The following is a 23,461-nucleotide window of genomic DNA, read 5'->3' on the forward strand; positions in this document are numbered from 1 at the left end:
GTCACAAAATAGTTTCCTGCAAGTAACGACTTTTTCTTTGACAACAGTTGTACATAACTTATAAAAACATGAAGTAAAATGAGTTTAGCAAAGTACACGTTTGTAAAAATGATGAACTGACCAGCAGTCCGTTGGAGCCGTGGATGGTCACACAGCGGGAGAAAGAGTGGTGAATGGACAGACCGCTGACGAACGTCGGGGGGTCGTAGCCCCCCCTCTCGTCCACGTCTCCATCCATGTGGAAATGGACGGGATAGTGTCCCATCGTCTGCTGGCCCATGTGCTGCAGCTCCATCCCAGATATGTGAACTGCCCTGAAGCCCCGCTCCACCTGAGGATGAACGCAGCAGATCGCTGAGATCAGAGCGCACGGCAGACACGAACAAACGCCGACACACACACGTAATACAAAAAGTATTACAGCAAAAGGTTTGCAAAATAAAAATACCAAAATAAGAGATGGAATGGGGGTGATGGCAAAGAAAGGGATGCTGAAAAGAAAGGAGGAAGAAAACAAAAGAGTAAAGATCAATAGAAAGAGATGGAGAGGGTGGAAAAAACAACTGAGAAATGTAAGGAGCAACGGGAGAGAAGAGGAGGGGAGAAAAAGAGACAATTAAAAAATGGACAAGGTGGACGGAAATGAGAAAGATAAAGGACGTAATAATGATGAAGAGATTGAGACATCGAAAGTAATGAGAAAAGAAGAATGAATAACAGAAAGAGTGAAATGACTTAAAGGCATTTCAGAGTTGATGTGGAGAATGAATAAAAAGATGGAAAGATGGAAATCTAACAGTGAATAAAGGCATTAGAGAGCAGAGTGATGGGAAGCAGCTTCGTTCCACCAACCAGAGTCACTGTGACACCGATCAGGAGAACCACAATCATTTGAGATGATTTTTATTGCAACACTTTAAAGATTACAGTCTTTGAGTAAATGCTACAATTTCTTGTGGTTTTTCTGGATCTGGCCACCAGTCAACCTGCTTTCTACATCCGTGTTTGTCCAGAGTGATATAATATACAGTATGTAGTGAAAACTTTAAAGGGACCTTATGTGCTCACATGCTTGGACAAGTTGTAAATATACTTTAAATATAGTTGTTGCTGCAAAGAAGCTCGAAACTCTAAAACGTGGATGCATCACGCACATCTTCAACCCGACAGGACAGAAGATTTCAGTTTCATTGTGGACAAACGAGATCGGTGTCTCCAATTCAGTATCTGACTGAATGTGAAACATGATCACGATCTCACCTTCTGTTCCTGAGTTATGGCATCACGTTTACAAGAATGGGCCACAGTCAGAGTGACCTTTGACCTTTGACCACCAAATTCTTATCAGTTCATCCTTGACTCCGAGTGAACGTTTGTGCCAAATTTGAAGTAATTCCCTCGTCGTGTTTTTCATATGTTTGGTGTTCACTGGCTGAGGACGGACAGACGGACGGACGGACGGACAGTTTGAAAACATCGTCCACTGCTGTCGTCGTCGTAGGAGCAGAAACAAAGGCGCTCCGCTCAGCTGGTGACCAGCTAATAATAGCTGAGATATGAGGTTCTAATACACCGGTGGTGGTGGTGCCGCTGTGAAGGGAGAGCCTGCTCTGAGGCTTCATTTTGAAGGGCTCCGCTGAAGTCTCACTGGGGCTTTCCTGTGCCGCTGCTACGAGCTGCACACACACCCATGCATGAGAAATATGTGACACGAGGCTGTGATGGAAATTCATAATCGAATATGATAGCTCGCCCTGGGGAGAGGGAGGCATGAATGCTGCAGCAACCAGCCTCCCTTCCCCTCCGTGTTATTCTCTTCATTCCTGTCCGCTCCCTCGTCGGCCTGCTGACAGGCGAACACACTTCATACGCAGCCTCGCTGTGTGGAGACGTTTCACCGGCTCTAATAGAACTTTTATTCATACGTCAGCGCGTTCATATCTAATCGGTGGAAGTATTTATGTGTGCAAATGGTGACGAATGGTTTGCAATCATTTTTCTTCCGCCTGCACGGCTGTGAGGATGTTAACACGGATTGATTGCGCAACAAATCTTAATGAATTCAAACTGCGGGTCCATTTAGCCTTTTTCCAGAACTGCCCTCGGCAACACAACACAACACAACCTTCATCGGCAGATGGAGTCCGCGCCGTTGTCATGGAGATATATCTGTTAATTCATCCATCATCTGCAGAACAAGCTGGACCTCGAGTGTCAATTGTTTTAGTCCAACGGTCCAGAATCAGCTTTACGACCTGATATGTGATATCTGACAGGACATTTCTTTCAAGCATTTGTGTTCCTTTGAAGAGGAATCCGAATGAATTAGTGATCTTCTGACTTTTTAGCTTGCAATTACTGTTTTTTAACTAAATACCTGGTCATCAGTCGGACTTGGTGTCTCATATTAACACACCAGATTAAGATGGTGAACGTGGTAAACATCCTAATGTACTTCAATGTCAGCGTGAGCATGTTAGCATGAGGACATCTTGCATCTCAGAGTTATTTGCACGGCTGAACACCATTATTTTTGTATGACTTTTTAACCCCAACTTAGTTGGATCCATCTCTCGTACTCGTGGCGTTGATGTACTTTATTCTATGACAGCAGTAATGCTAACATTGTTACATTTAATAACTCATCATTGTAAATTCAAGTTATTTGAATTTTAAACTTTCATGTCAAGTGTTGATTGAAGCTGAAAAATTAACTGATAATAATCTTCGAATTTGATTCTGTAAAATAAACCAGCATTTTGGTCATATTTGCCATCTGAGCCTGATGTTTTTGTCTAAGTGCTGTCAGAGCAGGATGTACTGGGAGGTGGACCGGGTACGCCTGGTACACGCCGGGTACACGCCGGGTACACGGCGAGTACACGGCGAGTACACGACGGGCCGGCCCACTTTTCAATGGGCAGCTATCCTCTGGAGATAAAGAATACAAGATAAATGAGCCTGGGATCACTGGGACATCGTTACTGAATCAAACCCAAATCATGTGTGAGAAACACAATGTGTTCAATGCAACTAATTCATCTGAATTCAAATTCTGTCACACATCTGTCTTCGATCGCAGCTCTGAGCAAACATCAGAAATATACAGAAAAATAAACGCAGAAAAATAAATATCAAGGTATTCGCTTTTTTGGGGGAAATTGGATCTAGTTCTTTTGACTGGTTCCACTAAGCTCTGATCGGAGGCAAAAGTAATTTCAGATAATAATCATAATCATCATAATAAAGCCTTTAGTAATACAGTAGCATACTTTGTTGTATTTGCAGAATTAAATCAGCAACTTCAACAAAAACAGAGAAATCTGCCTGTTTTAAAACGCCAGGCTGAAGGTTACTGTTAGAAATGTGATGTTTGACCCGTCTCTGTGTCTGTTCATCAGCAGGTGCAGAAACAAGCTCCGACTCTGTTAACGAGTACTGATTCCATTTAAGAATTTAGATGTTAACGTTGCTTCAAGCTGATTGCGAGAAGAATTGACGCTCACCGTGGAGTGTGATTCTTTAATGCACAGCTGGTTATAAAAAAAACATGATTGGAAGGTGCTTCAATATAACTAATAATGATCAACCTTGGAAAAAAAAAAGTTTTTAACTTTAACTAACCAAGATTGTTAACGTCCGCTGCTAACGTGATTAAACTTCTTTGTTCACCACATTAACTGAAGATGAAATAAAAGCCTTGATTTTGTTTAATAATCAGGCAGAAACTTGTTGATGGGACCAAATCCACCATCCAACGTCATCATTACTGCTTCTTGTTAAACAGGCCGTTGGATGTCACCTCTGACACACTAAATGGTCCGTATATTCTTATCTATCACCAACCAAGAATGATGTTAGATGGTTCAGCAAAATCCCTGATTATGTTCCATGAAAAAGATTTTGAAGTCGTGGTGTCTATAGTATCTCGCCTCTACATTAGGCAACAAGGTTAAGGAGAGATCGTGTTGAAAATCAGTAAAGAAACCTTTCATCACTCATTGCTACACTGGACGTTGGCATTGGACCGTAACAGACATACTTTTTTAGATACTGGCCCATGTTTTGTTTTTGGTATTTTTTGTGATATCAACCAACCAGACACTTCAACCTCTTCACTAAAGTAAGATAACTCCTCTCGTAGGTAGGTAGGTAGTTACTTTATGAATCCCCGAGGGGAAATTTTTTCGCTACAGCAGCATACAGAAGCAATAAGATAATAATAGAATAAAAACATAAATGAACAGATTAGCATCAGATTAGCTGCTGAAAGAGAACAATCTCAACTGCAGGTCCACCTCCCCGCCTTGTTCTGTAGATGTGGACATATTAGACAGCACTCACTTGCAGATTAAGTTTGGAACAATAGCTGTTCAAACTTCCTATGTTCTTGGAAATTTAGGACTCATCCAAGTTAACCTAAAAGTTTAAAGTGAATAATTGGAGCTGAAATTACTCTTTAGCTGTCACACAAAATGCAACAAATCACACCTCAGCGCTCATCTTCAGCGTGGAGTGACTCCTCGTGGAAACAGGTTCAGAAGTGAACCAGCTGGTGGTCTGCTCTGTAAATGACACGATTATAAGACAACAGCGTACCTTCAAATGTCCCCCAAACGTGTCGAAGTCGAAGAATTTGCAGGCCTCGATGCCATAGCAGCCAGGCTCCATCTCACCGCGGAGCAGGATGTTACGACTCAGCAGGCCCACCTCCGCCCTCATATCCACCCCGTCCACCTCCTCACCCATGTGGACGAACTGGGCCTTACCTGCACACGCACACACACACACGCACACACACACACACACACACACACACACACACACACACACACACACACACACACACATATATATTACTATCAGTTCAGCAAAATGATTTACAGTCATTTACTGCAAACGTATTTTGACAGTAAGCACTTGTCAGATCAAAAGCTTTACCCAACTTTAAACTAAAACTTCCTTATGAGGATTATTTCGCACATGTCACAATATGACTGTGTAAACGGAATTATGTCCCCATACAACGCGGTATGTCACAGCAAAATGTGAAACATCCACACTTTGGCCTCTCTAGGCGTGACAGTCTCACGTTTTCCTGTGGAGGACGAAAATGAAACCTACTGCATGATTCAGCCGTGTGATTAACAGGAAAATGTAACTCTCAGGAAGGGTTCCTCCTAATACTGCTGTAAAATGCTGTCATTTTCACGCTTACATAACGTGAATCGTCTAGAGAGGCCAAAGCGTGGCTATCTCACGTTTTGCCGTGATACCGGGTTGCCCCATAATGTGCGTAATATAAGTACACACACACACACCATACCAAAGCTCCGGCGCTCAACATTTAAAAATGAAAATGAACACGATCGTGACATCTGTTGACGTCCAGATACGTATCTGCTGACAGGCCGTCTGAAGCATCACCGTCTCTTCAAACACAGCGTTCAGAGCTGAGTGCCGTCAGAGCAGCTGCTCGTTCTCACCAGAAACCAAGCAGACTGCAGTTTGCTGTCGGTTTGCTGTGTGCGCCCGCAGGCGTGTGGCTGTGCAGATGTTTCACATAATTGCGATGGAGGACATAACGGTGGAGCTGAGTCAGAGTTTGTAGCACAACTGTTTCTTTTTAAAGGAGAAGGAGCAGGCAGCACTATAATTATGGTGAACAGAGGCAGAGAGGAGAGCTGACCCAGAGTTAGAGTGCATCACTGAACTGCCCAGATTTAGAAAGCCAACCATTCCTCCACCTCCACTCTGCCCACACTCACAGTAAAGTTACACAAAGATTACTCAGACTGAAAGTTTCTCCTCGTGATGAAATTCTCAAGAAAATTCTTTGATTGAGACGTTTTCTAAGAATTTCCCCCTAAAGCTTGGATCCTTGTAAAGATAAAAAAATATTCACAAAACATCTTAACCTTTGGAGAAGGAAGGAGGACTTTTAAGAGGCTGAAAAATGTCTTAAGCAGTGTAGAAGAAGGTCGGAGAAATATTCTAACGTAACAAGAATCTGACTGGTTTTAAGATATTTTACAAAAATCCACTACCTAACATTTCTCTTGCTAACTTCAGTGCTAACGGCCTTTCACATGAATCAGCAGTTGGCGAGCTGGAGTCAGGAACTGCAGCATTTATTCACTGACAAACAGCCTGAACTCTGCACACGTTGTACTCTGGTATCCGGTCAGCAACATCCCTGTCACACACATGCTCTCTCTGTCTCTCTCTCTCTCTCTCTCTCTCTCTCTCTCTCTCTGTCTCTCTCTCTCTCTCTCTCTCTCTGTCTCTCTCTCTGCTCTCCTCTCTCTCTCGGTCTCTCTCGCTCTCTCTCTCTCTCTCTCTCTCTCTGTCTCTCTCTCTGTCTCTCCTCTCTCGGTCTCTCTCGCTCTCTCTCTCTCTCTCTCTCTCTGTCTCTCTCTCTCTCTCTCTCTCATCTCTCTCTCTGTCTCTCTCTCTCTCTCTCTCTGTGTCTCTCTCTCTCTCTCTCTCTCTCTCTGTCTCTCTCTGTCTCTCCTCTCCTCTCTCTCTCTCTCTCTCTCTGTCTCTCTCTCTCTCTCTCTCTCTCTCTCTCTCTCTCTGTCTCTCTCTCTCTCTCTCTCTCTCTGTGTCTCTCTCTCTCTCTCTCTCTCTCTCTGTCTCTCTCTCTCTCTCTCTCTCTGTCTCTCTCTCTCTCTCTCTCTCTCTCTCTGTCTCTCTCTCTCTCTCTCTCTCTCTCTCTCTCTCTCTCTCTCTGTCTCTCTCCTCTCTCTCTCTCTCTCTCTCTCGGTCTCTCTCTCTCTCTCTCTCTCTCTTCTCGGTCCTCTCTCTCTCTCTCTCTCTCTCGGTCTCTCTCTCTCTCTCTCTCCACAGCTGTGAAGAACCACCTGCACGCTGTTACAACGGAAGAGGAAACCCTGCGAGTGGAAGTACACATGTTCAGTATGCGTATCAGGCACCAAAACACTGCACATCAGCTGGACTGGCTGCATCCTGATCACCTCGTTAGGACTTCATCCCACATCCCCGCAGGGTCGTTGGGTCGGGGGTCAGGCCCAGAATAAGAGTGTCTCATCTTATTAAGGCAGCTGCTAGAAGCCACAAGGAGCCGAACCTCCAACGCAACCCGCAGCGACAGAGTGAGCTCATGACCAACTCACACCTCCACCTCACTGAAAGGCTTTCTCTCCAAAGTTAGTGATTAATTAACTTGTGTATTAACTGATAGAGTAGTTTTAATTAGTGCTAATCCACACGGTCTTTAATAGATGAAATGCTGATGTGTAACTGTTCCCTGTAGTATCTGTACCGAGCAGAGGATTCGGTCCGTTCTGTTCCCCCGACGGGTCACAGAGATTTCTGCTCCGCACAAGGTGATCAGGTCTACACAAGTAAAGAACATTTAAACTGCAGCACCACTGGATCGAAACCAGTGCATTACTGTTGTGTTGAAAACATCTGGATGGGCGTTCTGAAAGCTGCAGGGTGAACACAGTTCAGTTCCTTTCTTTCCTTCTCTCTTTTTAAAACAGGTTTGTATTGATTTGTTTTAAAACTGGTTTTGTGAACTGACTGGATTGTCGTTGTGTTGTTGCTCAATGCACACACACACACACACACACACACACACACACACACACACACACACACACACACACACACACACCTGCAGGTTGTGTGTGCATCGGGACACATTGTCTCTGGTGAACGTACAGCTGTTCTCTGTTTTATAGCTCTGACTGTGTTCTCTGTTTTAGTGAACATCAAACATGTAGCTTCAACAGTAACTACTGAAATTACAGAGAAATAATTGATGTGCTTGTAGTTGGAAAGCGAGTTTGTATTCAGGCTTTGCGCCTCCGTGTGCATTTGGACACAAAGAAGAGGCTGCTGACCGCGTGGAGCCGAGCCGACCTGATGCTGGATCAGTACCACGGACCGTTCATCAGTGTTTTATCTTGAAAATGCTGAAAGATGCTTCTTACCTTCACTAGCTGCTCCTAAAGCTCTCTTGCGTTTGCCTGCACTCTGAACTGCCGCGTCTTTAAAATGCATATTTGAATTCTAACTCTATTCTATTCTATTGTTTTGTCTTGTGTTTAATTTCATGCATTTTTATCTGTTCTTATGCATTTTATTTATTTTCTATATTTTTGAATGTCTATTTTTATGTGCAACGCTGCAGGTCATTTTCTTGCTGTAAAGCACTTTGAGCTGCATTTCTTGTATGAAAGGTGCTACACAAATAAAGTTCTTACTATTATTATCATTATAACATGTTAACATTGAGTCATTATTTTGTTTCTGCGGGAGACGATGAAGCCCCAAAGCGTGGGCACATGTAGTTTGTGTGCAACACTTTATGCTCCCTATGTACTGTGTGTATGTGAGTCCTCTGGTTTCATAAAGAGCACACAATGAATTATAAGACTAGGAGCATTATTAGCATCATTGAACTGCAAATTCACCACATATTATGAATTATTATGACGGTGACGAAGCTACTATTTGTCAATGAACTTGCTGAAGTACACGGGAGAATAAACTGTTGGCACGACACAGTTTGAACAGGTTCTGACTGTCCGATTGATTCATGCACAACAGCCAGAATCATTTCTATATTATCGAACAACAAGTCGTATCTTAACCTCCACCTCCACCTCCACCTGTCACACTGGGCCTCAGCAAGTTTCCAAGTTTTGCAAAGTGTAGCTCGTCTGAAGGACAATTTCCACCTCAGCCAGATGATGGTGAGGAAGAGGAGAACAAAGTGGATCCAATTAAAAGCAGAGACAAGAAGAAAGAACAGCAAAATAACACTGTAAGTAAAACAAAATAAAAATGGCAGAGACGATAACAGCTCCTTTCCTCATGTCTTCCACTCCTCCACATTCACATCTTGAACAACACAAATATGCTGATTAGGAAAAATAAAGTGATGCCAGGAAAGAAAATGAAATCAAAGAAATATTGGAGTGTGAAATCTGAGAGACCTAAGAGCACACACCCACACATGCTAAATCTCCTCTCTACTCCTACTCCCTGCACCAGCACCGCCAGAACTTAAAGTACAAATGAACACTTTCATTTCCACTTAGATTAAAAACATCAAACAGCCCAGGCTTAAAAGGCGCCTGCTGTAAGTCTGTCACATTGTATGTGCTCTTTTGGGAAGGAATAACCAGTCTTTTCTTTTTGGTTTTTCAGCTCTAATGTACAGGTTAACTTTTTTAAAAGGTTGCGATTGCTCATAAATTGATAAATAATTCCTCATTGGCGGTTTGCTAGGACATCATTATAAATAAGCTGTTCAACAAACGGCGTTAGTTCATGTCCGCCCTCAATAGAGAATCATTTGCAGTCGTACCATCCAAGTGGGTGAAGACCTCGGTTTAATGTTAACCAATCAGCATGCACCGAAACCGTCCGACACTCTGCCACGAGGAGCTGAGCGTTTATTCTGCTTCTTTTTGAGTTTTCCGGTCAGCAAGAGTTGACAAATATTAAGGCTGCGCTCCTCACTGTCACCAGCCGTCCAATCACAGTGAAGGAGGGGCGGGACAAACACGGTTAACCACCGTCACTGCTCGCTGATTGGTCAGCACTTCAGAGCGGCTGCAAATGCTAAAACGAGCCGAGTCACCAGAATGTATTCAGAGAAGAACACTGAAGCTGTGAGCGAAGCTAAACCAAACTAGGACTGTTTCACAAAGTCAACTACGTGTTCAATATTGTTACCGTGAGGACAAAAGTCCACCTTCTGCTGCAGTTATGTATGTACCTGTTCTCATTTAGTGAAGAGGACATGCTGGTCCTCTAAAGGCTGCTGGAGATAATCATATATTAATTTGAGCTTCCAGCATCTGATGGAGACACAGAAACCAGAAGATTGAAATGCTTTTTTTTTCTATATGTAATGAATGTAAAGTTAGATTGGATGCACCCTCTAGTGGATGGAAACCAAAAATGGTGACTGACTTAGCCTGTAATTGAAATTATAGCATGTTTATTTCTGATTTTAGCGTGAACATAGTAGCATGTTTTTCAACTCTGTTTTTGTTGTCATTATTTGCACGAAAGATCCGTTATAAACTCTATATAACTATTCTAACTGGTCTGAACCGCATTTTAACCTCAGACTGTTTCTAAAAGAGTTCGTAGCTTCAGGTCTGTAAAATGGTTCTGATCCAGAAGTGTCTTCAGCTGCAATACCAGCGAGTGCCACTAGAGGTCGGCTCCAAAAAGCCTCCGGCTCCATAGACTCCCATTCAACTTCTCTCATCAAATCCAAAGTGAATAAAATGTGTCCATCAGTTATCTCGGTGTTGTTAGCTAAAGTCACTCCTTCTTATTAGTTTTCTGGAGGTCCATCTGAAAATAATCCCTCATTCATTAGAAAAGAAGATTCAAGAAGACCTGTTTTTGGGGGCGTGTCTGTTTGATTGACAGGTCTGTGGTGCAGTCAGGTTACAGCTATCGGTGGGCGGGACGTAGTATCGTCAGGTTTCCAATCAGATCGGTCAGATCCACCGCTGGCTCCTCCCCCAGCTCGTCCAAATATGGTCACTTCCTGCTCCAAACCGCTCCGAACTAACAAAGATGGTGACGGACAGAATCTGAACTGGAGGATTCATAACGTTCACAAACCAACGATGACATCACTGATGGTTGATGACATCACTGCTGGTTAATGACATCACTGATGGTTGATATCCACATTACACGGCGGTGTTTTGTTATCACCACCCACAGCACGCTCTCCTGCAAGGCTAGCTTGTAGCATGCTAACCTAAGTAGGAGAATCTGCAACACAATACATTGATGTCTCTAATGACGTCAGCGCTGCTAATTCTTCATTCTTTAGTTATTTTTTGAGTGCTTTAAAGTTAATGTCTTGCAGATTGTCCCTTTAATGCCCATGGTGTTTAAGTACATGTTACATAATTGTCTACTCCCCCAAGAATGGAGTTTGCGTATTTGGAGAGAGTTCCTCTTGTAAATACTGCAGAGTTTTTGTTATTTATTTGTTGGGAATGCTCGGCTCTCCGTGGACGTTTTCCAAACTTTAATCTCCTGGTGCAAACCGAGCCAGAGAGATGCAGCCTGGCTTTGTGAGGCCCCAGGCCATCGATCCCCTCCACAACAACGTTTTCTACACTCATAATCATTTATGCCATTTAAGAAGTGTCAGAAGTTCAACATGTAACACGCAGGCACGAGTTGTTGAACTCAAATTCATAAATAGCCCTGGGCTGTCTGTCTCCCTGGTCTTTCTCATTTATCTCCCAGCCAACAAAAACAAAAACAACTCCCCATCCCTGTTTGTCTGTAACCTCCAGGGTGGGGGGGGGCTCGATTATCACTGCATGTTCAAAAACGATGCTGCAAAATTGGCTAGCGAGCAGGAATTAATGAAAGGGATTACAGTCCCACGGAGACTGACAGGAGCTCTGAGGAGAAGCCTCGAGCTCACAGAAGTAGGATTTCCATTTGAGATGGCAAACCACCGGGTGACGTCAGAGAGCCAGTGAAAACAGAGTGGATGATGATGGGGGTTATTACAGACTGATCTTCCGATGCAGCCAGGCAGGAGAGAAATGAAAGCAGCTTAGGCAGCAGTTTGAACATGAATCCCGGAGTCCTAAATTCACAGCGGAAGAAATGCAAACTTGACTCTTTTTTTTTTTCACGAGAGGAAATGTCACGTCGTGTTATTGCTGACTTTTAGTCGCTGCGGGCATCGAGACTTTTTCCAAGAGACAAAGACAAAGGCTGTTTAAATTCCTGCAGGAGGACACTGAGGGCTGAAGAGGCTCACCTTAAGAACTGAGCTGAACGTGTGTTATGCAGTTAAATGGAGAGAAAATCACTGTGTGTCCGTGTGTGTGTTGATATTGGTGTGCGTGCCAGCATGAATGGGCTCAGTCAGGAACACACAGTCCTCCAGGATGCAGCCTGAGACTTTCTCTTGGCGCTGACTCAGACCAAACACCTTCATGCCGCTGCAGGCTTTCCCCACCTGGCCTCCATCACACGGCCAAACAACTGACAGCGAGAGAGAAGGTTTTCACGACTGGGTTTATACAACAACATCAACAGGATCCAGATTTTAATATTATTTGATATATTCTTCTTTTTTTTTATCAGATAGACCGATGATTGGACTGCTAATCCAGGAAGTATTTGGGACTTTCTATTTCCACTGACATAGATGGAAACACACATTACTGATAAAATATGTATGCATTAGTTGTGTATATGTATTTTTCAACCCTCTTTCTCTCAACAAGGCTGAACACAGATGGAGGACCAAAGGAAGGAGTAAATGTTAAAGTAGTTGCAGGTGGAGTGTGCGAAAACAGGATCTCCAGTTGGGCTCCCATGTTTCCAGAAAACACTCTCAGCCTGAAAGTGACGACAGGTGATTTATCAAAGAGATTAAAGATGGAAAAATGTGCCTTATGTTTTGCTGAACATTCACTTTAATTAAAAAATGACCAATTTTCAAAGTAAACTCTGATGAATTAATGCATGATAAGAAGCCCACTAAAAAAAGACACCACAATTATTTTAATTTCTGATTAATATTTCAATTGTTTTTCCAATTGCTCTTTTTGCACACAAAATGTCATAAATATTTATTTGACTGTTATTATTTCCATTTGTAAAAAAAAAAGAAAGAAAATTCTCTGAATTGCAAAACAAAGAATCAGGAAGTTTTGTTTTATAAGTGAATTTGGCGTCCATCATTTATATGATGATTGACTAATCAACTAATCAACTCACCACTATCCACATCAAAATTTTCTTTTTTAAATTTGCATTTAAAATTTAAAAGATTTTCACGATACCAAACAACACTCAGAAAACTTAGAACCAGATCTTTTTCAGTGTGCATTTGGATTTGTTTGCTTTTCCTGTGCAGGATTCATAGTGAATAACACATTAGACATGTAACTTCCCTAAAATGGTTTGAAAAGTCTAGAGTGGTCACTCTAAATAAAGTGGTCATTTCAAATTCTACATGCAAGGAGAATATTAGTGAAGGTGATTTACACTGATCCCTGTTACACCTGTTGAAGGAAACTTACAATCCTAGCGGCGGCTAGCTGGACCGGTTTGGTTTGAACACGAGACACGGTGGTAAAATGTTAAAAACACACGAGTCCATGGATATCTTTGTTTATCAGATATCTTAGTTCATCAGATATCTGTGTTCATCAGATATCTGTGTTCATCAGATATCTTTGTTTATCAGATATCTTTGTTCATCAGATATCTTTGTTCCAACCAGACTGAACTAGCTGATCAGTTTAGTGTTTCTATGTTCTGTATTTATTCAGTTGGAGACTAGAAGTCCTCTCTGTTGCTAGGTGGTTGCTAAGGGTCCGACTACTTCCTGGAGTAGTAAAGATTGCGTACATTACATAAGAGTCTACTGACGAGACTGATTGTTTTCCAGTTGTTAGTTGTACCCCATGTGTTACCATGGAAACAGAGATCACACTTACAAAAAGTTTGAGAGCGAATTGCTCCACAATATGAAAACATTTAGATTACATATTTTACTAAGTTGGTAACTTGAATAATCACAATGTTACACACGAAGGTGTGTTTTAACGTCTTTATTGGCACGAAAGTGATGCGTTCAGGACCGTAAGCATCACTGAAGTGAATTAAAGCACAGCCTCTGGTGTAATACTGCTTCAGTAACCAACACTTAAACAGGTTTATGCCAAAAGTTCAAGTCTGGTTATTTTGGCTTTTTGTGATGAAAGCCTTTATTCGAGACCTGAACTGAAACACGCAGTAGAACGATGGCTCTCACCTTTGACCTTGATCTGGGTGGATGTGCAGGTGGGACAGGGCAGCACAGTGAACTCCTCAGCCTGGTGCATGGAGTAGTCTGTACTGGCCACAACCACCCGGTCGCCAGGCGCCCAGCCTTCAGGGGGGTCGGCCAGATCCAGGACGCTGCTGTTGGACAACATGTCGATGGAAATGGAGGCCTGTGGACGGACTGCAGGGGGACATGGGGGGTGTTACAGATCACAGGATACAGTGAAGAGACATTCACACAGTGACAGTGTAGAAGTGCATACTGTTGTCCAAGGCTTATTTTCACTGCAGCATTTTGTCTGCATTATATTTTTAGCTGCCTTATTCTAGTCTTTTATTTTCCCATTTTTAAGGTGTTCTCAAAATATTGTGTTACTTAACAATAATCTCAGATTAGTTTGATTTAATATCGTTCCACATTTGTTTTGCTTTGCATCAGTTAATTCTGATTAATCACAGGTTTCATGGTCCAGAGGAGGATTTGACTTGTGATGTCTGAAGTATAACAGACATCTCTGAGTGAAATTACACGTATGGACCATCTCCTCCTCTTCCTCTTCTTCCTCTTCCTCCTTCTCCTCCTTGTCCTCCTCCTCCTCTTCCTCCTCCTCCTCCTCCCCTTCCTTCTCCTCCTTCTCCTCCTCCTCTTCCTCCTCCTCCTCCACTCACCACAGGAACAAACAAATATTCTTGAATAAATATTTGGTGTCGGTTTTGGCAAGAGCAGACAAAATCTGGGTCAATTATATTAAACGATTTCCAAATACAGGAGTTTTGACTTTCCTTCTGTCCTTCTGTATCCTTCCAACACACACACTCACTCACATACACACACACACACACACTCACTCACACACACACACACACACACACACACACACACACACACACACACACACACACACACACACTCACACACACACACACACACACACACACACATACACACACACACACACACACACACACACACACACACAAACACACTCTCTCTCTCTCTCTCTCTCTCTCTCTCTCTCTCTCTCTCCTGATGCTGTCCAGGGTTCTCATACTTGAATCAACGTATTTGTTGAACTTAAACTCTCCAAAGTTTTTCTTGATTGATTGACTCGTTTGTGTGACATCATGAAAATGTGACTCATCCCTTTTTGAAGTTTTATTGTCCTCCAGTTGTGTAAGTATGTTTATTCCAATACATCTTGGCCTGAAATCACATTCTCACTTCAGGATGAAGGCAGAAGGATTTCCTTGGATGGGAGCTACAGTACAGTTGTACTATGACATAATGTGTGTGTGTGTGTGTGTGTGTGTGTGTGTGTGTGTGTGTGTGTGTGTGTGTGTGTGTGTGTGTGTGTGTGTGTGTGTGTGTGTGTGTTTTTGGGGGAGGGGGAGGGGGTGGAGGGGGGGAACTGTAGGCTGACACGACACACTCACACAAACCCTCTGGAGCTCTGCCACAGTGTTTATGTCTCTATATGCACCAACATCTGTGACGTACTTGGGTTTAACTGAACAGAAACATACAAGACAAAACTAAATACCTCATACTGTACTCATGGCATGCACACAGACTCTGAGTGACAGGTGATCGTACCCAGTTTTCCACAGAGGAAGCGGACCCTGTAGTTGCAACACAGGCCGTGATCCTGGTCCTTGTTGAGGCAGACGAAGCCGTAGTCCTTGTCCTTCCTGTAGATCACGTCTCCGCTCCGGTTGGACGGTGTCCCATCGTGGGTTTCGGCCTGAAAGCAGATTTGACAGAAATCAGTACAGAGTAGTATTTGCAAAGGGACGTTTCAAAATGTCCACATCTTGAGAGAGACGAAGACAGGGAGACGTCCGGCTACTTGACATGAGGGCATTCTTTGTTTGCTGGCATCTAAAAATGATGCATTTTCTTTTTTTTCACCAGACATCTGGTATTTGTCTCATGTCTGGCTTATTTTTTTGGCAAACAGCAGGCATTTCATAAAGGCCAGCAGCACTCAGGGTGAGGGCTCAGTGCTCCTTTGTTTCTCATTCAGTCTAGACACAAGAACTCACTCAGGCAGCGTCCTGCATACAACGTCTTTTGCAACATCATAACACAAAGCTCGGTCATTTCCACACAGCTGGCGCAGCGAGAGCAGCAGCAAGCACCGTGGTTCGGTATTATCCTCTGATTACATACCACGGCTTTCTGACCTTTCTCTATGTGCTGGAGAAAAGTGAAATTCAGCAGAGCTTCTCTCAGCTCACAGTGGACCGGTACTTCTCACAAGCTGCTGCTACTTTTTTGTGCCCTCTCCACATACGGTTATTTGGGAAAATCATACTGACCCTAAATAAACTGCATTACCTAGTCAGGAAAAGGTGTTGAAGAGGAGGATGCTGAACAAACTATTATCCTTATTGGATAGAGATCATTCCAGATACGGGAGATCATTCCTGATACGGGAGATCATTCCTCATTCCAGATACGGGAGATCATTCCTGATACGGGAGATCATTCCTCATTCCAGATACGGGAGATCATTCCAGATACAGGAGATCATTCCTGATACGGGAGATCATTCCTCATTCCAGATACAGGAGATCATTCCAGATACAGGAGATCATTCCTGATACGGGAGATCATTCCAGATACAGGAGATCATTCCTGATACGGGAGATCATTCCAGATACAGGAGATCATCAAATATTCCATCATGGAAAGCAACCTGTTCTTCAGCTGTTTCTTATGAGTTATATGAGAGAACAGTGAAAGTCACGATTGGTTCCCCAAATGCCTCGACTTCGTTCGTTTTTGTTTCAAATTAAAAGCTCAGTTTTGGTTTCATAAGTTCTGAACAGATCTTGTTACTCTAATAATTGAAATGGTTGACCTCCTGGTTCGATGAATTCATGTTGTGAGCATCAGCAACATCTCTTCGTATCTTTTATTCACTGTACACGTTCATAATGTTGCCTGGTTCCTGACGATTTGCCGACAGCAGCTGGTACACACAGCCAGCATGTAAATGAGCCGAGCAGTAGCGATCTTTTTTCTTTCCCACTTCAAGCTCTGCTCCGGTGGTGTCCTGCAGTGGAAAGGCCAACTGCGGTTGCCAGCTCTGCTTGAATATTACCTTGGCACAGTATTCAAGTGTTTGATGATAACCTATCAGCGGGTTTTCAAGCTGCTTCAGCTGCAGCAGTTCTCATCTGCGTGGCCTTGGCGGGTGCGTTTTCTATCAGTATCTGAGGTATGTGTGACTGTTCACTTACATATATTGTATGTATATATGGAAGGATGGCATTTGGGTCACACAGTAATACTGAGAGCTTTTAATAAGGTAAATGTTTAAAATGAATATGAATAAGATAAGATAAAGCTTTATTTATATCCAAGGAAAAATATAAGATGGGCAGGATACGCCTTTTTTATATTCTAACCAATCAATGACAACATATATAAAATATATATCATTAAATATCACAGAAAGTGTTCATCATGTAATCATAAAACACATAGGAGACACATTTCTTTGTACTTTCTGAGAAAACAAAAAAAGATAAATTCATGTTCCCATTTAATCCACATAGTTCAGTATTCTTCAATGCATATAAAAGAAAACAATAACTTTATCTGCATAAAAGTTTGCATACAATGTCCACTTCTGTTTGGGACATGAAAATCTTTACAATACGCCAGAATTTCAGGGCAGAGGCGAGTCCGTGTTTTGCATTCGTATAGTTGGTGTGCCATATTCGTGATTATTAATGCAAATAGCAGTCTTTTGTGACAGTGTGTCGTCCTCCACAGAGACATGTTCTGTCTACGTGTTTGATGAGGTCAGAGGAGACGTACCTGGATGTCCAGTGGACTGCTGCACAGCCGGTCCGGGTAGGCCTCGTGCAGGTCGGACAGTTTCTCCCAGTCTCCAGATCCCCTTTCATCATCCCTGTCAAACCAATCTGACCACTCTGCCTCTGTGGGACACACACACACACACACACACACACACACACACACACACACACACACACACACACACACACACACACACACACACTAGTACCTCCAGGTTCAGTGGTCCAAGTGGCATTAGAGTAAACTCTGTGAAGGCTTTGACTCGTAGTCCATTTATGCTGTCAGAGAGCATTTGTATCAGAGTAATTGAAGGTCTCTCTCTTTCCATTATGCTCTCCACCTCTCTGCCACAGCAGGTGACTGTGCATTTGACTGTGGGCCTGAATTTCAATTTGAAGTTTAAAAGCGTTATGCTGTGTGAGGACGCCGGGGTGCAGGTCTCCCAGCTGCCTCCACCGGGTGTGCATCATGTACATGGGTGCCTGCGTCCATATCTGAACGCTGCAGCGAGGCAGGTTTACTAAAAGAGCTTCTATCTGTCGGGAGATAAGAAGCATTTATTTGGAATCATCTTCGAGGTGGTGGGAAAAGAGGTTTTGATAATAGCAGCGTATACGGCTCAGTTTGATGTAAACACATTGATGGGGACAGGATGTGGTGATGACGTCACAAACGGTGATCAAATACAGCTCAAGGAGAATTCAATGAGCTACAACACACGGCAGGCAGAAAAGACATTATAGTGCGACCAAAAAGATGCATCAACCCTTACAATAACCCTTTTCATATCAGATAATTCATTTGGAATTTATTTGAAACTTAATTAAAAAAAACAAAATTAACAAGTATAAAACCAATCAATTAAATCTCATCACATTTCATTCAGTAGATGTCTCAGAAATGTATTGAAAAGAGCAATAAAAAGATTTTGATGGCAAAAGAGTGGCGAACAAGTTCAATAGATCATTACGCGTGATGGAATATATATTAAGTTCACCCCAAATATTAGATATTAATGAATCTCTGTTTGGATTCGTCATAACTTTTATAGTTATGGTGTCGTACCATGAGTTTGGAAATGTGGGATACATATCAATTTATTGTTGGTGAATATATAATAATATAGTCAGTTTAATTCACAGATGAATTGTGTGTTTTTGTCATTTATAGTCTGAAATGTTGGCTTTAGCCACCAAAAAACCCAGATGGGGCTTATTGTGTGTGATGAACCTGAAGGTGCACAAAAAAAATGTGGTTTTGTCATATCTACCAAAAAAGAAGTTTTGTTGCAAGTAGTAAATTTGCAGTTCAATGACACAAAATAAAACATCCCTCCATTTAGTTACAGAAATCAGAAACTGTGTTCATTAATAATCCCCATCTGTGCTGTTGTTATCTGATCTCTACAAAAGTAAATGCAGTCACTCATTTTGTTGAAACTTAAGACACATCTTTTTAGCTTTGCTTTCAATTGAGGCGCTATTGTTTTTTTTGTTATATTTGTAGTCTAGTCATGTCATACGAGGACACCGCTGACATGTGAGAAGAACAGTTACCTTGCACCCACTGGCTGCTGGTGGTGATGGTGAAATGCTCCCCGAAACCGGACTGGAAAACACTCGAGCTCCGGGCCTCTGAGGAGGCCTTGGTCCCTGTTAACACACACACACACACACACACACACACACACACACACACACACACACACACACACACACACACACACACACACACACACACACACACACACATTGTGAAAATTCTGTTACTCATGGAAGATAAAACCATAACATCGGTCTCCTCTTGCAGGGTTTTCTGCACGAGTGCCACTTTGATCATGTTTTATTGTCGCAGAACGCCGGGACACATTTCTACATATACATAAAATCAGCTTAGAAGCCAACATTAAAAATGTATTCCCACCTTGATAGACGGCGTGATCCTCCACAACAGAGGAAGCATCACCTTTTGTCACTATAAAGGTCCAGGGATGCCTGTACAGAGAACAAAAGGAGAGCAGAGAAAATAGGTGGTAAATTGGATAGATGAAAGGAGTGTGTGTGTGTGTGTGTGTGTGTGTGTGTGTGTGTGTGTGTGTGTGTGTGTGTGTAGGGGGGGGGGGCAGGTGGAGTAAATAAGAAATGAAACAGGAAGTGGAAAAAGAGAGAAGGGAACAGGGGAATAGTGGGTGAAAGGTTAGAGACATCTACAGTATATTAGACTGCACACACACACACACACACACACACACACACACACACACACACACACACACACACACACAAAACACAAAAACACAGACAGACAGAGACGTATTTCTAATAATGTTAACATGCAGAGTGAGAGGCTGAAGCCTGGGTAATTAAATGACCTGTCCTCGAATGCATCACGCTGGCTGTCAGTGAGGAGCGAGGGCAGCTCTGTGAACGTGTGCGACTTCATGTCTCAGCTGTCACTGTGCATGTGAGCGTCGGTGAGCGGTTGTGTTCGGCTCGTCAGGAAGGTGTGTTCTGGATTTTCTGAATCTTGTAATGATATTATGAACCGTAGATGATGAAATCCCCAAATTGTTTGCAATTTTGCATTGTGGAACATTATTTCTAAATTGTTGAGCCATTTGCCCGCGCAGACTTTCAAAGAGTGATGAATCCCTCCCCATCTTCACTGCTGAGAGACTCATATATTATACGTTATATTATCATATCATATATATATATATATATATATATATATATATATATATATATATATTCAACCAGGTGTTTCTTTTTGCATTACAACACGTTGTGCCTTTTGTTGCAACCCTGACCCAACTCTTTTTGGAAACGGGGTCGTACAATACACCACAACTTCAAACCATATCTGGGTGCATCCCCTGACTTACTTTAAATTGATTTTAGCTGAGGTTTAAAACAAGAGCTGCACCAGAGTTGCTCTACTTCTCCACACTGCCACCAGCACCGCTGTGACAGCTGCAGTAAACATATGCAAATTGTACAACTGAAAATGTATTGCAGAGTCTACACTGTCTCATAAATTCCAGCTTATTAAAATGTCTCTGGGTGCGCCACAAATTACACAGGCTCACTCTCATGATGACACCAGTGTTGGCCTGTTTGGTAATAGTGTGAGGAGAGCAGGCGACAAGAGTCATTAGGCAGGAATCCCTGTCGCCTCCATCGCTCCCATCCGTTTAGTTTGTCCTCCTCACCATCACAGCCATGGAGCAAAAGTGCAAATTGAGAGAGGAATGTTAACTCGTGCTCTCTCCTCGAGTCATTTATGAAACCCTCCCAGTGTTTTCTGCGGTCTCATTGGCAGCATGGAGTTTCATAACACCCCACGGCTCAGGGAGGAACCCGCCAAGATTCACCAGCATCCTCTCTCAGCCCACAACAAGGCCTCCGACGTCGCAATCCACAAAATAAATTTGGTTTACGATGCAAAGTCCTCTATCCAACAGTCCTGAATTCCTTTCTTCTGACCAAACAAAAGAGCCCAGTGGAGTGTTGTTTTTAGAAACATGTCCGTGTTGGAGTCACCACTCTGTTACAGTATGACGGTAACTTCCAGATATCTCCGGCGGTTTATCGTGGCACGAGTCAGTTTCCATTTCCCATTTATTCTTGACAAACTTGTGCACACGCTGACAGACCGAGCGTTTCTCCCACACACCCTCTACCAAGTGAGATACAGCATGACTGAAGTACACACAACAGGATTAGCTGCAACAGCATTCCATAACAAATGGGAGGGTGTGTGCGTCTGTGTTTGTACATGCGTGCATGTGCAGTGTGTGTGTGTGTGTGAAGGCCTTCTTTAATCTTTTATGACTACATCTTTGCTGCTAGGTAGGGCGCAGCAGCACTCTTCCACAACACATTTTTCTAATCTGCACCAGGCGAAGTTATTGACTGAACGTTAAGCAGCGAAGGAGTCTGATGTTTTCTCAGGAGTTCTTAGAGACCAAACCAGAGCCAGCGAGAATATTAGACAGTAGATTCATCCGGTGGACACGTGTATATGTCCATGACCGCCATGTAAATCTGTATGTCAATGTTGTGCTTATGCTGCACCAAAATGTCAGAAAAACTTTTTAAATTAACTTTAAGTTCAGCAACACTTGCCAATATCAGCTAGTAAATGGAGCTTGGTGGTAGATCGGATGGACATCAGTCATCTTCACGAGCCCTGTTTTCTGTGCAATCCTTCATAACTCCAGTCTGTCCCTCCCAGTTCATGCTCTTTACAACCGAGGCGGCGTTCATTCATTCCACCTCTGTGCTCTCCTCATCGATCCAACACGACTTCCTACAGAACCCCCCCCCCCCCACACACACACACACACACACACACTTCCCCAGCCTCCTCCTGCATTAACACAAATCAATTTCTCCATTCAAATGTTATGAATTTCATCCTGCCTGAATCAGCCTACATTTACAGGACACACACACACACATATATATATATAGATCTATATATATATATATATAGATCTATATATATATATATAAAAATTAGTTATTATATATATATATGTATACATATAATAACTAATTTGTAACAGCAAATTACTTTTGAAGGAAAGATAAATCCAGACTGCACTTTTATTAACAAAATGTTTTTTTTATCAAAAATGTCCAAAATCTGCTCAAAGTGACTCCTCCATTACCAAACTTGTGGTTTTATGGTTAAACTTCACCACTCACATCGTCTGCTCGAGGTTAGGAGAGGATCATAATAATCTTGTTCTGTGTTCCAGATGACGTACTTCCCTCAGTACACTAACAAATAGTTATCTTGCATGTCAGGACTCTTTCTTGTGTAGAGCAGGAGTTTTGACAGGGTTTTAAATCTCACACTGCTGTTCTTTATTTTCCAGAAATGACCTCATCATGTGAACACATCAGCCTCCAAAATATCTGCAGCTTTAATTATTTTACCCAGAAATCAACGTGTTTTTGTTTAACACACTCAATAAACACACTGATTCTTCTGTCCAGCAGCAGCAGTGGAAAATAAACACTTTGTGTTCAGGAACAGCTGCAGCTTCCTCACACGCTTTTAATTTGAAAATCCTTTACATCGGTGGGCCCGCCCCTTCCTCTACGGTGCCAAGATGGCGACCGTTTAGGGTGGAAATTGATAATTGTATTTAAAATAGACTTTCTAATACACAACTCATCAATGTGAAAAACTATTCGTCCCCCTGAAGTGAAGACAGAAGAAACAGAAGAATCCACGTCTCGGTTACGGGCCGTCACCTTCACCGCGGCGGGAGAGGCCTGCGGTTCATTGCGTGTTTTCCGTGGATCTTTTGTGACTTCCTGCTCTCGGAGGAACTTTGGAAGATTAACAGCTTCTGGGGAGGTTCACTTTTATTCCCTTCTTCTCCATTTGTAGATAAAGTCCCTCCCTGTGGATCTGTGGAGCCCCACTCTGAGAAATAGCTTCATAAATTTTCTGAGGCGGATTTATTTCAATCATCTTCTTCCTCATTTTCATCTGTAATATCTTTTGATTTTGACATAGTGTGCCCTGGTGAGATGCCTCTGATGATGATGATTCATTTGGTCATATTTTTTTTGATTGAACAGGTGTGGTAGGAATCAATCCAGCTTGATAAACACCCAGTTACCCATGCGGTGTGGTAGTTTTTCAGATTTAGTAATTAAAGGGGAGAATGCTTTTCTCAGCGGTTATGAGACAACCTTGTATTCTCTGTTCACTCGGTTGCCTTTGTTTTATGTGAGATTGAGTTTGAGGATCTGACACAGTTTAGTGTAAGATATCTAAAAATAGATGAAATCA

General features: G+C 42.6%; 1 protein-coding gene across 5 annotated transcripts in view; it reads right to left on the reverse strand.

The window, feature by feature from the left end:
• The window catches only part of cemip (cell migration inducing hyaluronidase 1), a 153,317-nt gene that overhangs the window by 37,798 nt on the left and 92,058 nt on the right, over positions 1–23,461 (reverse strand). For all 5 annotated transcript variants that reach the window (XM_069172897.1, XM_069172899.1, XM_069172898.1 and 2 more), the window contains exons 7-13: positions 19,571–19,641; positions 19,204–19,299; positions 17,645–17,766; positions 15,410–15,557; positions 13,805–13,996; positions 4,600–4,769; positions 122–331 (exon numbers count right to left, since the gene is read on the reverse strand). In XM_069172897.1, the coding sequence (XP_069028998.1) occupies positions 122–331; positions 4,600–4,769; positions 13,805–13,996; positions 15,410–15,557; positions 17,645–17,766; positions 19,204–19,299; positions 19,571–19,641 (1,009 nt within the window). The remainder of the gene's footprint in view (positions 1–121; positions 332–4,599; positions 4,770–13,804; positions 13,997–15,409; positions 15,558–17,644; positions 17,767–19,203; positions 19,300–19,570; positions 19,642–23,461) is intronic.

This window comes from Embiotoca jacksoni, unplaced genomic scaffold, assembly GCF_022577435.1.
Source record: "Embiotoca jacksoni isolate LCO1_2020_lvr unplaced genomic scaffold, fEmbJac1.0.p SCAF_56, whole genome shotgun sequence".
Lineage (NCBI taxonomy): Eukaryota > Metazoa > Chordata > Actinopteri > Embiotocidae > Embiotoca > Embiotoca jacksoni.